Raw genomic sequence first — 17,710 nt, forward strand, 5'->3', positions numbered from 1 at the left:
GCAAAAATATTAAAATGTCTAAAACACCATTAAAAAATAAGAAAAAACATGGAAAACAATAAAATTAAATTAAATTGAAATATGTAATCCGTAAGGAAGAGTTTCAATCAGACACAATATTGTAAAAATTTTAGGTTTTTGCTCAGTACTAATTGATATTTTTGTATTTGTAAAATGTAAAAGAAAGTTTCCTAAATTGATAAGAAACAATTTAAACTTTCTTCTGAGTGCAAACATATTTTTTCTGAAACTGCTGCGCAAATACGCAAAATCATCAACAAAAGTAAAAAACAATAAAGTTTATTATTCCTTGTCCGTTTGTGTAAATATCTGTAGAGTTTTCATCAAGTTGGAAACCTACAAAGAAAAGAATAAACAAGACTCCGGGAAAATCTCTGCTGCTGTTTAATCACAGTTTTTGAGATCAAAGCGAGCTAAACACGCTTTTAAACGCGTTTTTATTTTTTCCTTCCTTACAAGAGAATCCTCTTGAAGGGTCCGTCGCAAGCGGCAATACATCTGCATAAAGCCCATTGTGCAAATGACAAAATCACATTCTGCTGCTATTCAAAGCATTTAATAAGAAAAGCAKCCATATCAAAGCCAACACAAAGCTCGACGACAATGAACAAGACTGGGAGATTTCCTCTAAAATTATCGCGCTTTGATCGAGAGGATCTATTTTGAAAATAACCGATAGCCTATTATAAATTCATAGAAATGAAAAGCGTTGGCGTGTATACGAATTTAGACTAACCCAATTATGAATAGTGTGACAAAGGCGATGCCACTACACAGAGTCCAGACGAATCGAACTGGAAAACTGGAAAGCACCTGGAAACATCGCATTAGAAACGGATTTTGCACTCACGGCGGCGCTCATCGACAAGGATTTTTATTTACAAGACAGGTGCAGCGAAACGAGAAAAACAACGCTTGTTGAGAGGAGTTTTTAAGACGAAATGTTCAAATATTAGGCACCCAAACAGACGAAAGATAAATCCAAACACTTTTTACCTTGGTCAATAAAATGTTTTAAAAAAATGCCCCACTATACAAATTTGATTTACTTTACAAGTAAGAGTTTCTATAATATTGCAAGTGTSATTAAATTTTAAGTTAAGTATTAGTATTATTATTAAAATGTAATTTTTTTGGTGGTGTTGAAGAGTTAAAAGAAGCACAATTGATTTTCTGGTAACGTTTTGGAATGTTTTATTCCCTCGTCAGACCGTCAATTAAGGCATAAAGTCTATGAGTAATAAATTACGTATTTCAATTTAATAATTGTTTATAACAATTTACAAAGTAAATTTTTAAAGGCGATTTTACATTTTATACCGGACGTTCAAAAAGTGACAATTAACTTAATGAAATGTGGTAGAGAAATGGTTACATACATACAGGGTGTGCCAGAATTTGCATCCCAAAGAAAAATGCCCCATGTAAGGTGAGATACCAAGAATATGGAAAACATGTTAAAAAAAATTATCTATAAAAACTGGAAGTTATGAGAGTTTAAATTTAGCACTTTGACTATTTATTTCTGTTCGAAAAATAGTTTTCCAAGTTTTTTTGCTACAGGCTATTAGAAGAGGAAACAATGAAGCTGTGTCCTAAATTGTAACTCTGTTTAATGTTATTTGTGGCTTTTATTGTCAAAATTTTTGTACCTGTACTAATAAATTATAAAAAAAACTTATACAAGATCATCATGATACTGATAGACAAAAAAAAATGTAAAATTTTTTTGACAGAATTTTTTAAATATTTTTTCCATGTTCCTGGTATCTTCTCTTACTTAAAAATTTTCTCTGGGTCGCAAGTTTTGACACACCTAAGATTTATTCTAAATTCTAAAATCTACAAGATTTTTTTATGAAACTACTGGAATTCAAAAATTCTTTTTGAATTACTGGATGTGCGGGATTTCTGTATAGTATAATGAACTACTTTAGTTATAATTTTGGGAAAAAGTTAATAGACATAATAACAATATAGTGAATAACACTGATGAATTAATTCTAATACGAAACTTTCTACGTAATAATAAAAATATGTATTTAATTTAATTAGATGAGGCAGAAGTCTGGAACTCCCACCTCTTTCTGGAAAAACTTAACAAAATAAAAAAATGCTTTACACTTCGAACTATGTGTATGTGACTTCGAAACTTTATTCTCAACTTTTACATAAATGAGGATACCTAATGTTTAAAATTCGTAACTTCTAGCGCCACCTAGTAAACTAAGAATGAACCTGTAAGCTACACTTGAGTCGTAAACAGATTTGCCGAAAGAAATAAAATTTTGCCAAAGCCACAAATAATAACATTAAACAGAGTTACAATTTAAGATACAGCCTCCTTGTTTCTTTTTCTGATAACCTGTAGCAAAAAAACTTGGAAAATTATTTTTCCAACAGAAATAAATATTCAAAGTGCAAAATTTAAACTCTCATAACTTAATTTTTAAAGATAGAATTTTTTAAACATTTTTTCCATGTTCCTTGTATTTTATCTTACAAGGCATTTTTCACGGTGCGCCAGTTCTGGCGCCTGTATATTGCATAATACGATTACTAAAAGTAAAATAAAAAAAAACTTGGGAAAATAATGTAAACTAAAGAACTTAAGAAATTAAGTTTGTAGTTTCATATTTTGTAAAATATAACCTAGAATTTTTTTAACGTTTTTCTTGTAACAATGGACTTTTAAGTAGGTGTACCAATTTTTGAGCCGCCTGTATAATAATTGCCCGATTATTAAAAATCCAAAACTCAGAACAAAGAGTTATGGTTGAACATAATTTTAGATGATGCAATAGATTAGTATCTATCAATGTCCTATACAATTTTTTTAAAATTTTACCATTTAAAGGTCACTAATGGACTTTATCAACTCGCTGTATGTCGAGAGATCAAGATAATTTGTAATCGAGTCATCGTTGGATCCGAAAACGTATGTCTGTGAAACGTCAAATAAAATGTCAAGTCGAAAGGTAAAATAGCATAATCAAAAAAATTATAATTTTAATAACTAAATTTATGATTTAACTTCAAAAAAGAAAGCTCCTAATTCCTATTATTATATGTCGGCGACTAATTTCAGCCCATTTTGCCATTTTACTTTTCGACTTGTCATTTTATTTGACGTTTTATGGGTAGTTAGTTTAAAAACAGACATACGTTTTTAGATCCAAAGATGACTCGATTACAAATTATCTTGATTGCTGGATACTTAAGATATACCAGGTGAATAAAAAGTATGGAACCAAGCGTTATTTCGTAAACTAAGCACTTTACGGAAAAAATAATTAGTATAGCGTAAAGTACAATTGAAATGTGACCATTTATCAAGAATAACATTTTTCGAAATTTCTTTTAGTTTTCGAGTTCTGGAAAAATTTTTTATTTAAATGGCAACCCACCATGGTAATTTTTTAATTAAAGATTATGATCTAAAAATGACCTCTAATTAAATAAAATTCTTTTTTAGCCAGTACTTTTTTTTGAATTAATTGTTAAAGTTGCGTTCCGAGCTCATCACGAAGATTTTCCGAAGTGGTTGTTTCATGCTTTTCATCATGGGAGAGCGCTGATTTCTATGCAGAGGTGCTTTGGGGTGGTTTCGAATGGACTAAAAATAGAAGAAAATGATTTGTTTTTACATTTTTTGATCCATCCGAAACCACCCCAAAGCACCTGCACCAAAAACCGGGCTCTCCAACGACCAAAGTCATGAAACGATCTCCTCGTTCAAGTTCGGAAAATCTTGGTGATGGGCTCGGAACGCAACTTTAACAATTTATTAAAAAAAAAGTACTGACTAAAAAACAATTCTGTTTAATTAGAGGTCATTTTTAGATCATAATCTTTAATTAAAAAAATTACCATAGTGGGTTGCCATTTAAAATTTTTTTTTTCCAGAACTCGAAAACTAAAAGAAATTTCGAAAAATGTTATACTCGATAGATGGTCACATTTTAATTGTACTTTACGCTACACCAATTATTTTTTTCGTAAAGTGCTTAGTTTACGAAAAAAACGCTTGGTTCCATACTTTTTATTCACCTGGTATGTACATACATAAGAGCGAGCGTAAAACATACGTTATAATAAAGTTTCACTTGATGGCAAATCTACTATTTTGAAAACAAACTTTCAGTTTCAAAAAACTAAAAAAAATTACATAATAGTATTAACTAATAATAGTAATTATTTACCTATTCATAAACACTAAAAATCTATTGACTGTTTGCCAATAATAAATATTTGAAAAATGTTCACGTCGACACGCAATAATAATAAAATTCCAGTTTGGTTGTTTAAATGACCGTAATATCCATTATTTCGCGTTTATTACAAAGAATCGCTAATATTGACAATCATTAAACAACCAATAAATCACAAACTGTGGCAAGCAGTAAAACGTCCGGTCCACGTCCTTTTTTCCTGTCAATTTATACGACTTTGCATTTTGCAAGCTCATAAATTTTAATAAAGCTCGAATTCCTGTCGAGCATCGTATCGAAACCCTCGTGGCACACTGGAATAAATTTAAAAAAAACCGAAGACAAATCGATCGTCCAGCACCCAATGAACATAAATATTTCCCATTAAAAATGTAATCGGTGACGTCGCAAGGACTCTCTTCCTCGAAAGCTCCGTGGAAGCTTTCAACTTCGTCCTTTATCGCAATGGTGGCGTAATTTGCCGAATGACAGGTGGTTTGCAAGTTCGAAACGCGAGCTAAACGAACGGTCCAAGCTAGTATCAGTGCCAGAATTCACCTGACGCAGTTTAGGTGCTCTTGGCGAAACTAAATCGATAAAGACGCGGCGGTCGTGCTTCACACTCGATGATTTGCTGCCGAGGGGTATAGATTTTCCGACTGCTTTTTAGCTTTTTATTTATGCTGAAACGGGGAAATTTGGGGGCAAAGACGTCCGAAAAGACATAGGGGAGAAATTAGACTTTATTTTGTGTTGGTGGTTTGGGACACGTGTCTCGGAGTTTTTTCGTTTAAAAAATAATTCGACTGAGCAAAATTTGGGCTTTGATAAGCAAAAAAATGATTTTTAATCAGTCGCCCTATACGTAGGTAAGTATACATAAGTAGCTATTTTTTTATACATTTTTAATTAATTAGAACATTGGAAATATTGAATTTCAAAAAAAAAAATGTATTTTTGCACAATTCCTGGAAATTTATCGTATAATATAGTTGTTTCAATTTTGTTTGGCCGACTTTTCGAAAAGCACATTTCTCATAAAATAATAATGATTATAAAATCATGTTGACAACCCTGAAAAGGGTATAACATCGACAAAAATTTGAAATTTGGTGTTTTATATCTTCCATCTCTAGGTTTAAGATTTTATTTTTTTTGGTGATTGAATTTTTTTGAAGTTGAAAGTTTGTATATTTTTTCTCTTATAGATATTTACAAGAATGTATAATTACCGCTTTAAAATATGTGCATTTGCATATTTCAACATAGTTTTTATACAATTAATTTTATACAGGGTGAATATAAAGTATGGAACCAAGCGGTTTTTTTTAATCATTTGCCTTTAGAAAATAATAATTAATATAAATTAAATTAATATAAAAAATGTGATCGTTTTTGAGAATGAAATTTTGATTTGTTTTTGAGTTATGCAATTTTTTCATCACATTTTTATAGTACTTTATTACTCACCATTTAGTTTTTTCAAAAAATAAATAGTTTAAGCAAAAAACGTTTGGTTCCATACTTTTTATTCACCTGGTATATTCAACCAAGTTTAAATTATTGGACTAAAAATCAACTTGAAAAAATGTTGGAAAAAAAAAGAATTTTTACTAAATTTATAACGTATTTTTTTGATTCTCAAATTTCTTTTAACTAACAATTTTTTTTCTTGGCATATACACGCCGAACAAAAAGTATATAGAATCAAACGTTTTTTTAAATCATTTGTCCTCACAAAATAATAATTAAGAAAAATTAAAGTGCTATAAAAAATGTTATCGTGTTTTGAGAATGAAATTTTCTTTTGTTTTTGAGTTTTGAAAATTCTTTTCGATAAAAATTAAATAAAATGTGTAGATAGTTGTAATCCTTAGATTGTAAAAAAATATTTTATACAAAGTTGCCATTTGAAAAAAAAGATAAAATTTTGCAGAACTCAAAAAAATAAAAAAAAATCGAAAAATTTTGTTTATGAGAAACGTCAAATTTTTTTAGTAAATATGTACTTTATTATTCATCTATTAGTTTTTCTAAAAATAAATAGTCTATTAAGCATTGACTACTTTCTGTTTAGGTTTGTATTATTTTTTAAATTAAACTAAAATAAAAAAAATCGTAATTGCAAAAACTTTTCTTTCTGCTACTTATGTGTTGAAATAATTGATAAAATGACAAATGAATGATGCATTGATGATATTAATAAATTAATAAAATTTGAACACAAAAACTAAAAAAATTAAACATTTTTTAGAACGTTTTCAAAGAAATTTGAAATTTATTGGCTAAATAACACTACTACCAACTTCATAAAAAAAGATCTTTAATTATTTTTTTTAAATAAGTACCTGACTGAAATTAAAAAAAACAATTAAAGACCAAAAAAATCATCGGAAATATTCCTATTTTTTAACTGTGAAATCGTAACGTAAAAATAGCAAAATTTTTGCTATGGTCCTGGTAAAAAACAAAATTATGGAATAATCTTATTGATTAAAATACTTTGCTTTAGCAAAAATGCTCAAAGATGTCAATTTTCTTTTAAAAAAATACACAATTTTCAACTTTTTGGTTTTTAAGTATAATGACGTCAATATTTTTTTTTAATGGAAACTCCAAATTTTTTTTAACCAATTTGATACATCTTTCTTTCAAATGTCGAAATGACAACACCAAAATATTAAATATTACATAAAGTTTTTGAAAACTCATACAAAAAGTGAAATAATATCAACAAAAAACAAACACAATTTTAAATCAAATTGAGAATTTTGTATTTTTAAAAAATACAAAAATTTTTTTGTCAAAACTAAATATTTTCAGTTTTAATAAATAAGATTATTCCATCACTGTATATTTTTCGACGTTAATTGATTGAGCAGACATCTAATCAGAATCGAATATTCTTAATTTCCCATTCTGGAATGTATTTCAAAACTGATCTGTTATTTTCTCTCTTTTTTCATCTTGTAGAAACGGTAAAAGAATGTCTTTGTCCTACAGTAGGTTGTTAGAGTTTTTTTGAGAAGGGACTAAATTGTTGATAATTGTCCCTTATTTTAATCCTGTCTGTGTATGCAATGTGTAGTCTTTTTGCAGCTTGGGCCTCCATGACTTAAGCTCCGTCCCCCGATGCATAAATCAGCCCCCCCTGACTGTAATGGACCAATCCAAATGAGTGAAGTGTCTATGATAGACAATAAAGCGTGGAAATGTTCGGAGGCGAACAACGGCTACCTAAAGCAAAAAAGCGTTCCTGAAGAGTCGCTCCTCGGCTCCACCGCCGTGACGACCGTCGTCCAAGTCTCCGGGACCGGAACCAAGACCATGGTGGTGCCCCGGAACAAACAAGCCAAAGACAAATGCCTTGTAGCGGCCGTTTTCGCACTCATCATTTTCTCTCTAGTCTTACTTTTCATGGTGTTCAGCACTCGCACCCACCAATGTATCGGTATGTAGAGCTCTATATTTAATTGACATTTCGAAATGGAAACACTTCGGTGATGCCTTTAAAACACGTATGTCGAGCAAATGGAAGCCGCTAACGTAATTTCGTTAAAGTGGAGTAGGTACACGAGTTTGCATAATGGCAATCGATTATTCAGCAAGCGGCGAATTTATTTACTTCGCATCTTGTTGACCGTAATTTCAATCAAAATTAGGCGGTTATAACCGCAAAACGCCATCTTTTGACTACTTTTCAAACTGAAAACGATCAAGTGTCAAAATTGCTAAACCTACTGCGATTCTTTTTGCAAATATGCTTCAAACTTGCAATTCTATTTGAAATTCTGTGATAATAAAACCGTGTCAGGTCCCTCGAGGAGTATTCTTTCGGCATCCGTAGCTCGAGTCTACGTTTTATTATTCCCTAGAACATCTCGAATTTTCTCTACAACTATAAAGCCTCTTTATATCGCAATACCGAAATTCGAGCGGTAATAATTCAACAAGATTTCGACACTGACAACCAGTCGGACGTTTTGCAATTGTTTCAGCTTCAGGGAGATTTTTTCTGATAGCCGTGGCCCCAATTAATCATTTCTTTTTTTTACAGATAGCAGAAGTAGTGTTTGTCTTACGGAGGAATGCGTGAGGACAGGTAAGAAAGTCTCCAAGTATGAATTCCGGTTTTCAATTAATTATTTTTTCTCTCATGTTTCAATATTTCATTGTTATCCGATAGTCATGTATCGATTTCCTTTAATTTCCTCTTCACTCCAACCCTGAATAATGTAATTGCCSAAGTTATTATTATAAAAACCTGATATTAAATAAGTCGTTGGGGTGAATTTAGTGCTAWATTCRGGCAAGTTTCATTGAACCAAGAGCTTGAAATAAATTGATTCGGCTATAATTTATCATAAATCATGTAAAAAAATCCTATAAATAGCTAGAACAACAGAATTTCTCACAAACTTCTACACTTGAGAGCATTTCGAAGGGTTTTATCGTAAATTGGATGCATTTGAACAATTATTTTTAAAAGTCTGTAGGTACTCAATAACTTCAAAAGTCCGTTATCCAAAAGAATAATAATCTACAATCAAAATTTCATACTAATGATAGTAAAAAATTGAGATTTAGTTCTCTTAAATAAATTTTCTACTTCATTTCATTTATTGCTCATTACACATTACAAAAATAGAGCTAAATTTTAATTATTTTTAACAAACAGTTAAATTAATCTATACAGGTGTCCGGAAAAAAAGTTGAAAGATTTTAGGAGTGGTTCCATATAGCTCAAAATACGAAAAAAAGGTCCTATAGACCTTAGTCTCTAAAGCGATAAATCAACCTTATATGAAAAAACTCCCTGCATGGGTTGCTTTTCGGAATTAAGGTCGGTGCACGGTTTAAGAAAACCTCATTTTTCTCGAAAATGGTGCGATTTACTAAAATAAAAGACATTTTTTGRAGAAAATTAACCAATACTTAAATCTAAATTTGCCAAAAAAAAATAAAAATCTTCTTCCAAAGCAAAATTTTACACCTTAACTCTAGATTGGTACACAATTTTTGATATCACCAATAAATTCAGCGTCAAAAAATTACTTCTTAGAAACCTTTTTTCTTATTTTGACCCAGGAAACCGCGCCCCGATGTTTTTCAACGTTTTTTCTAAACACCTTGTATACATTAAAAAACTTAATCTCAAATTTATTCATTTACAAAAAGCTATTAAAATTTAAATTCATTCAAGAAACGACAATTTAGCGTTTCATATTTTTTTAAGCGTGACTTCGCCACCGTCTTTATAAAAATCTACATATTCAAGTAAGATTTTAAATGAGTCTTTCAGCACTGAAATGAGTCAAATGAGTTTTTAACCGTCTACCTTCAAAACATTAAAAATGTTAAAAACTAAAAATATGTTTTGCGATTTGACTTGTTTTGGTCATTGACACCGCTGCCAACCTTTTAAGAAAAATTGTTATACAGGCTGTCCGTTTTTCGATCTCCACCATGGGGATCTCAGTTACTATAAGAGATACGAGGTCGGTTAAATTAGGGTAAAGTTGACATTTTTATGCCAAACAATTATCTAAAAGAAAATTGAATGTGTAATTTTTAGTTTCTTCGAAATTTAGTTAGTTAATCAAAATTATTGGCGTCTTTTCCAAAGCACTTTACGCAAAAACACATTTTCTTAATTTGATGCATGTGAAATTTGATCATTTGTTATAATCAGGAACAAAAAGACTCTTCAAAAATACACAAATCGAATATGGCGTCCATAAGAAAATCCAAAGTTGAATGTTGTAACTCGGATGCCAAGAACGTCTTGGAAAATACGATGACAGATTTAGATTCCTGAAAAAAAAGTGTCTTGAAAATGTCCTAGTTAAAAACGTCTAGGTTTTTTAGTTTTGGCTTGAAAAAAAATGAAAACGAAAATTACAACTTTCCGTTTTTTTTTCCAATAATTCAAAAACTAAAACTAAGACATTAAATTTTCTTTGAAATAATTGTTCAGCATAAAAATGCGCAACTTTGCCCTAATTTAACCGACCTCGTATCTCTTATCATAACTGGGGTCCTTATGGTGGAGCTCGAAATACAGACAGGTAGGTAAGAGCATTTATTTTGAAGTCAGTGCTTAAACAGTCAAATTTTAATTGTTAAAATTGTAGAACTCGATCCATTTTCTTCCCAAAGTGGATGTTTTATAGTTTTAAACAGTAAGTAATATTAAAGTCAACTCCACAAATCGATAAATTTTATCATCAGCCATTGAAAATTAAAATTAAAAAAGCAATTAAAATTGTTAAAAGTTAAGCTGATTAAATGTCGCCAAAGAATATTTTTTCATTCATTTTAGAATCTTATAGAATGTTCTCCTTTGTGCATTCTAAAACTCACAAACCGCACAATTGCCGTCCCAACCGCAATTCCTTTGACCCTCCCGGAACTTCTTATCCGAAGTTTCATCTTTAATCAAGAGAACTCCATTTTGTACAGATATGACAATATTGTTCCTGTCGTAAGGTTTGCACCCCTGAGGATGACGATTCCGCGTTCCAATTTACTTTTTTCATCTGCTCGCCGGCTCTAAATTGCTAAAGTTTTTTGCCTCCGCAGCCTCGTCCTCAATTAGTCTAATCCCAGTAATTAGCCCTTGATTAACAAAACCTRACGAATTCTAATGCATACGTAGTCGCGTGTTTTGCGTGACTTCCTACATAAATTTCTTAAGTCGAGGGGTAGGATAAAATTTCCCGTGGCGGTATAAAAATCGTGGATTTTTCCCCGCTTGGTCTAATTTAAATCGACAGAATTTAATTTCCTACCCGTAAAATCGCATAATAGAATTACATTACATTTGCGGGAAAGTCATTTGCGTTTGCGCTAATGAGAAATTCTGCCGCATCGAAACTATTTAGTCTCGGTTACGGGAACGCTAATGGACACAAATGGGATTTTTATCAATGCAGCGACTGATAACGCGAATATTTCGCTCATTTCCGGCCGAGGAAAGAAAAAATTAATTCTCCACAATTGTAAAAAACTTAGAAAAAAAAACGAGCTAAATTGAGAAAACAGTCCCGAAAAATAAAGTCACTTTTAATCTAATTTGGTGATTCTTCACCTTATTCTAACAAAAAACTTAATTGTTTGAAAAAGACATAATAAACATTATTTATGTCTGAGAAAACACCTAAAAAGTCAAAAGTAATGTTAATAATTTTTTTATCTAAATTGTTAGCTTTTCAGCTTTTTTGATAAAATCTCGCTTATAAAATGAACTAAATGTCTCTTTCTCTGTTTATTTTTTTTCCGTTTTTGTGTTTTTTTTTTTAAATTATTTTTATAAAAAATAAACATGTTTTGTCATAAATTGTGACAATCATCAATACTAAGTCACTATACAGGGTGATTTTTGTAGAGCTTACAGTCAACTTCTAATATAGTTAAATCTTTGAAATTTTGTATAGTATAACTAAAATCGACCATTTTCAATTCAAGTAAATTACTATGCGAAATTGGCGCCAACTTTGAAATTTTACATGAAAACCCTCTATGTTATCGCATTTTTAAATTTGCTTTTTTAAACTAAGTAAAACGTATTTAAGTTGTAGGTACTTACCTGCTATACTTTTTCACATTATGTCAATGTCAAAATCTTGAACCCTTTGAAATAAGTAAATATTTTTTTTTGCTTTGGATAACTAAATGTTTGAAATCTTTGAAAGTAGTTCAATATTGCCAACTCTCAAATTTCAGGGCTAATATAATTTTTTGAACAAAACAGTTTTAAAGAATAACGCCTCACTTTTAATTTAATTTGGTAATTTTCCCCCTTATTTTGACAAAAAAACTGAATTTTTAGCTTAAGGACATGCTTATGTTTGAAAAAGACACAAACGACATATTTTTTTTACCTTCTTTAAGCAGAATTTTGGAAAAAGCACTAAAAAAAACACCTGGAAAAGTCAAAAATAATGTATTTTTTGACTAAATCTTAAAATAGTAAAATAGTGATTTTCTCTCTTAAAAATGACCTGCGTCAAGCAAAATTAACTAAATTTGATTTAGTCTGGTAATTTTTCAATTTGTCTGAATTTAATTTCTTGTGAAAATGAGTTTTTGACTGAAAAGTGAGTTAAAAACAATCGAAAAAAGCAAATATAAACTCATTTTCAATATAATTCAGTGATTTTTCGACGTAGTTTGCTAAAATTTATTTAACAAAAGTGATTTCTGACACAAACAAATTGTTTTCATTTACGAACAAAACAAAAATTAAACTATTTTTAACCTAATTTGGTGATTTCTTCCTTACAAAAAAATGCGCATTTGTCTAAAAAAAAGCAAAAACAGTTTTCAACCTAATTTGGTGATTTAATACAACAGAAATTATTGCGAATTTAGCTAGTTTTTTTTTAGAGCCTCCTGGTATGACTTTGTGTTCTATTTTATTACTGTAATAACCTATACAACAAGTAAATAAACATAACTGTTTTTGTTTTTTTAGTGTGACTTTGCTTTAATAATTTCTTTATTAACTAATTAACTACAATCGGAAGTGAGGTGATTAAAATTTATTAGTTTATAGTTTTACTTCTGTGCACCTAAGGGAAAACTTTAAGTAAAAACGACTAAAATAAGCTTTTTAAACAATAGAAGTGTTAATTTGTATTATTTATAAATAAATTGGTAATCATCTGATATTCTCTTAAAAAGTCAAAATTCAAAAATATTGTGATTTTTAAAATTTTAATTATATATAGAAACTGTGAGTATTTTCAGTTTCAAAAAGTTGGGTAAATAACAAAAAACTACTTTAAAGGTACACCAACTTTTAGCAAAAATAATGGATTCGTTAAAACTATCGGTTCTACGAAAACAAATTGATGAAAAAATCTCAAATCTCGCCAAAATTTTTAAAATTCTGAAATTGTTTTGGCCAGCGGCGTCCCTTTTGGGCGCCATGGACCACACGGCGGACCCTTGCGTGGACTTTTTCCAATACGCCTGCGGCACGTGGAACAAGAAGCACGTGATCCCTGAAGACCGTAGTTCAATCAGCACGTTCGAAGTAATGGCAGACCAGCTCCAGGTCATCCTCAAAGGCGTCCTCGAGGAGCCCATTAACCTCGAAGACAACGAGGCCACACGCAAGGCCAAAACCTTCTACAACACGTGCATGGATATTCGTAAGTCCCASACGACTCCACTTGAGGGCCAATACTATTTTCCTGTCCAGTCCAGATTCGGAAAATTGGAGATGCTCCACTCCGGSAGGTTCTRGACGGACTAGGAGGCTGGCCAGTGACCCGACCTGACTGGACTCCCCCCAKCTTCTCCATCGAGGTGCTTCTCGGGAGGATTAGGGGGGTGTACAATGAGGGGGTTCTCATCGAGCAGTGGGTCGGTCCGGATGACAAGAACAGCTCAGTTAACATCATCCAGGTGCGCACAAAGTAAGAAGTAGGAGACCTGGTGCCCAATCTGACCCGATTTGAACTCTATTGAGATTTTATAGTGAYGAATTTTTCTCCTCAGATGGACCAAATGCAGTTGGCGTTGCCCAGTCGAGACTACTATCTCAAAGCAAGTAGCGAGGGCGACATGACTGCTTATCACAAGTATATGACGAATATTGCTGTTCTTCTTGGTGCCAATAAAACAACAGCTAAGGAGGAACTACAAGAAGTTGTCGATTTTGAAAGAAGATTGGCGAATGTGAGTCTGATGATTACGTCCGGTTCCGGTTTAAAACCTCAAGTTTTAGGCCTCGTTACCGGAAGCTGACCGCCATGACACTTCCGCCATCTACCGAAAATTAACTCTACAAGAGTTACAAACGATCGTCCCTCAAATCAAGTGGTTGGAATACCTCCGATCCTTCCTCGATGTCGACATCGATGACCAAGAACCCGTCGTTGCTTACGGACTTTCCTATTTCATCGAAATGGGAAAAATCCTCGCCGAGACAAACCAAAGGTGACTTTCACTTCCCTCGAAGCCAAAATCAATCCACTTTTGCAGAGTTATCCACAATTATGTCTTGTGGCGTCTCATTATGTCCCTGTCACCTCACATGATTGACGATTATCAGAAAGAACGCGTCGAATTTAGAAAAATCCTCCAAGGAGTGCTCAGTGAGAGGCATCGATGGTCCCAATGCGTCGAATGGACCAATAAAAAACTCGGAATGGCTGTTGGAGCACTTTTCATCAGAGACAACTTCAATCACGATAGCAAAGTACAAAATTTCCTTTATTTGAGCCAAATTGAGTTGTCTTCTTACAGGAAACTGCACTTACGATGATACATACGATTCGAGAGGCGTTTAACGAGTTGTTGGCTGAGAATGATTGGATGGATGACGAAACGAGGGCCGTGGCCAAGGAAAAAGCAGACGCTATGAACGAGAGGATTGGATATCCGCAGTTGATCACCAACAAACAGGAGTTGGTCAAGGAGTACTCCTCGGTAAGTGACGGCCAATCACGAGGTGACGCGTAGTGAGAGGCGGGGCCAAGTTGGGCRCCAAATTCAACAGATTTTTTGCTTTGTTTTAGTTGAATATCACCAAAACTGAGTTCATGACGAACGTTTTGAATATTTTAAAATACGATGCGGAGCAAAATCTGCAAAAATTGAGACAGTCGGTCGATAAAGACAAATGGTCGACGGAACCGGCGGTCGTTAACGCCTTCTACAACCCGAACAAGAACGATATTGGTGAGAATGTCCTTCCTCTTGTGAAATCTTTTTATTTTCCGGTTTTTCATTAGTGTTTCCTGCCGGTATCCTGCAACCGCTGTTCTACAGTCAGCATTTCCCCAAATCTCTGAATTACGGCGGAATTGGAGTGGTCATAGGTCATGAAATAACGCACGGGTTCGACGATAAAGGTAAGTTTCATGGGCGCCGACTTTTCCTATCTTCAATGGGTGCATAAACAAAAAATGCAGGACATGAGAACAATTACACGAAAAAACGATTTCTTCTTCCCTATGCTTGCTGAATTTATTGTATTTAATATTTAGAAAATTTAAAAACAATATTATTTTTTGTGTAGTACAAAAGAAAAAAATCAATAAATAACATATGCAATAAAGTGTCAAGAAAATAGTATATGCTGAGTTGCAAAATGCTTCAAATTGTTGAGTTTTGAAAAATAATACACTACCTACTGTTAAATTAAAAAAATAATAATAAAATCAGAAGCAATTAAAAAAAGGACTTTTTTTGAAAAGTATGAATGTTCGCAAATTTAGGCTGAATACCGTATGGGGGTAACAACTTTTCATTAATGTAATTAATTTGAGATGAGTAAAATTAGGGTATGCAAAAGCTAAATGAGTGGTCTCAAAAATTAGTCAGTATTGGATTTTGATTTTTTACATTTTCAAAAATTTAAAAATTCTTTCGAATATTTATTTTTCTAAATTTAACATGCAAAATTGTAGAAAAATGTAAAAAAACTGCTTTTTTCATTTTGACGAAGATTACACAATGTTCAGAAACAATTTTTTTGCTAAACTTTGATCAATCGGTCCGAGAAAACAATTTAGAGCTATTGGGCGTACATTAGGCTATAAAAAAACCTAGTAACATAATTATTTAGTCTCCTTATCAATATTCGTGAATACGCGGTAGATTTACTACAACAACAAAAAGTTGAAAGTAAAATTTTTTTTCGAAAAATCGTAAAAACATACTACAGAAATACATTGTCTGTGCGGTCATTGGTTGCCGAGATATCGAGGATCAAAGACAAAAAGGTCCTTTTTTATTAAAAATCAAATATCTCAGCGACAAGTCGACGTAAARAGAACATAAAAAAGCAAATTAAAGCTAAATGAACAAGTTATCCGGCTCGTGTATTGATTTAATTAATAAAAATTTTCTCCAAGTCCGTGGACCAAAAAAAAAAACGAATAAAAAAATACAATTTTTTTCTGGCTCTATTTCTTAGGATTACGTAAAAACTGTAGCTTAGAAATTTTTTTGCCAAAAGATTTCAAGACTAGAAACTTGAAGCTTTAAAACKGATTTTTTAAATTCAAATACGACCATTTTCCATTGAAGTACAATATTTCAAATTTCAAATCATTAAAAAATTTAAGAATTTTTTTGTTCTCTAAATTTTTTAGAATAGTAAAAGGTTTATGTAAAATGTTTTATCGTTTTGAAATTTTTGAGTTAATAAGAAATCCTTTTTCAAAGAGTTTTCACTAAAGAGCTTAATTTTGAATTAATTTGAAAAATGGGAAAACAGAATAACATAAACGACAAATTTAATCCACTTTCTCGAAGGGGAAAACAGAAAAATAGAAAATTTAAGACATCTTTGACACTAAAAGTGTTTTTAACGAATGCAAGATTAGCTAAAATACGAAATTCCAAAAATTATTAAGAGTTATTAGTTATTACTATTATTTTTTTACCTTAAGCAAGAGTACATTGTTTTCATACCACGCACCCATTAAAAAATTTCAATGGGTGCATCCGCCTTTATGCACCCCTGCAGTCGGCGCCCATGGTAAATTTCATCAAGTTTTCGTCTATTATTCAGAAAATTTCCGCAGGCCGGCAGTTTGATAAGGATGGAAATATGATGCAATGGTGGAACAACGCGACGATCCGGGCTTTCCGGGAGCGCACCCAATGCATAATTGACCAGTATTCGCGATACAAAATTGATGAAGTGGGGCTCTACGTCAACGGGCGCATGACCCAAGGCGAGAACATCGCCGACAACGGCGGACTGAAGCAGTCATTCCGGGTACCTTTTTCATTTTACCTTTTTTCAAAATCACTAAATGTGTTTGCAGGCATACCGTAAGTGGGTGTCCCAGCACGGGGAAGAGCCCGACTTGCCGGGCTTGAACCTGACCCACGACCAGCTGTTTTTCCTCAACTACGCCCAAATCTGGTGCGGGTCCATGCGCCCGGAGGACGCCCTGACCAAAGTCCGGTCCAGCGTCCACTCACCCGGACCCATCCGGGTGTTGGGCCCTCTCTCCAACTCGTGGGATTTCGCCAAAGCTTACGATTGTCCGCTCGGTTCGCCGATGAACCCGACTAACAAATGTAGCGTTTGGTAAAATTGGACTTTTCACGCGCTCTATGTCAAGTGTCTCGTTGTATTTGCTAAATTTAACACWTTCGTCTATATTATCGGGCCTTTGTAGCGGGGCCCCACACCTAACTTGTGCAATGTAAATATTATTGTTTTATATAAAAGTGTACGCAATTTTACATGTAATAAACCTACTTTCCTATTCTAAACATGGTCTGTACTAATATACAAAGTATGTATTTTCACATTATTACTGGGTGTACTGTTTATTAATAAACATAATTTTTAAGATACCAACACGAGCTTCTATCACCCGAAAAACTGTCAATCAAGTAAAAGCACTGATTTCCTTCATTTATAATACGTGCACAAAACATTGAATTTTGTATTCATAATTAATAAAATAAGTCAAATGTCGCCTTTGAGGTATGGGAGTGAA

General features: G+C 32.5%; 1 protein-coding gene across 2 annotated transcripts; it reads left to right on the forward strand.

Moving 5' to 3' along the window:
* Window positions 1-4,790: 4,790 nt before the first annotated feature.
* LOC123011946 (neprilysin-1) lies at window positions 4,791-17,697 on the forward strand. 2 transcript variants are annotated; one of them, XR_006413176.1, is made up of 14 exons: window positions 4,791-5,101; window positions 7,332-7,683; window positions 8,290-8,334; window positions 13,145-13,390; window positions 13,441-13,646; window positions 13,740-13,919; window positions 13,969-14,180; window positions 14,226-14,442; window positions 14,490-14,672; window positions 14,762-14,924; window positions 14,978-15,097; window positions 16,778-16,974; window positions 17,024-17,503; window positions 17,562-17,697. XR_006413176.1 is itself a non-coding variant. In XM_044409674.1 (13 exons), the coding sequence occupies exons 2-13, from the start codon at window positions 7,365-7,367 to the stop codon at window positions 17,294-17,296; spliced, it is 2,361 nt and encodes a 786-aa protein (XP_044265609.1). In that variant the 5' UTR covers window positions 4,791-5,101; window positions 7,332-7,364; the 3' UTR covers window positions 17,297-17,568. The 2 variants fall into 2 exon arrangements, 1 of the variants encoding a protein (XP_044265609.1); XM_044409674.1 differs by having other exon boundaries at window positions 17,024-17,568.
* Window positions 17,698-17,710: the final 13 nt, after the last annotated feature.

Source organism: Tribolium madens, unplaced genomic scaffold, assembly GCF_015345945.1.
Source record: "Tribolium madens isolate multiple individuals breed KSU strain unplaced genomic scaffold, Tmad_KSU_1.1 Scaffold_19;HRSCAF=116;Tcas5.2_LG9, whole genome shotgun sequence".
NCBI lineage: Eukaryota > Metazoa > Arthropoda > Insecta > Coleoptera > Tenebrionidae > Tribolium > Tribolium madens.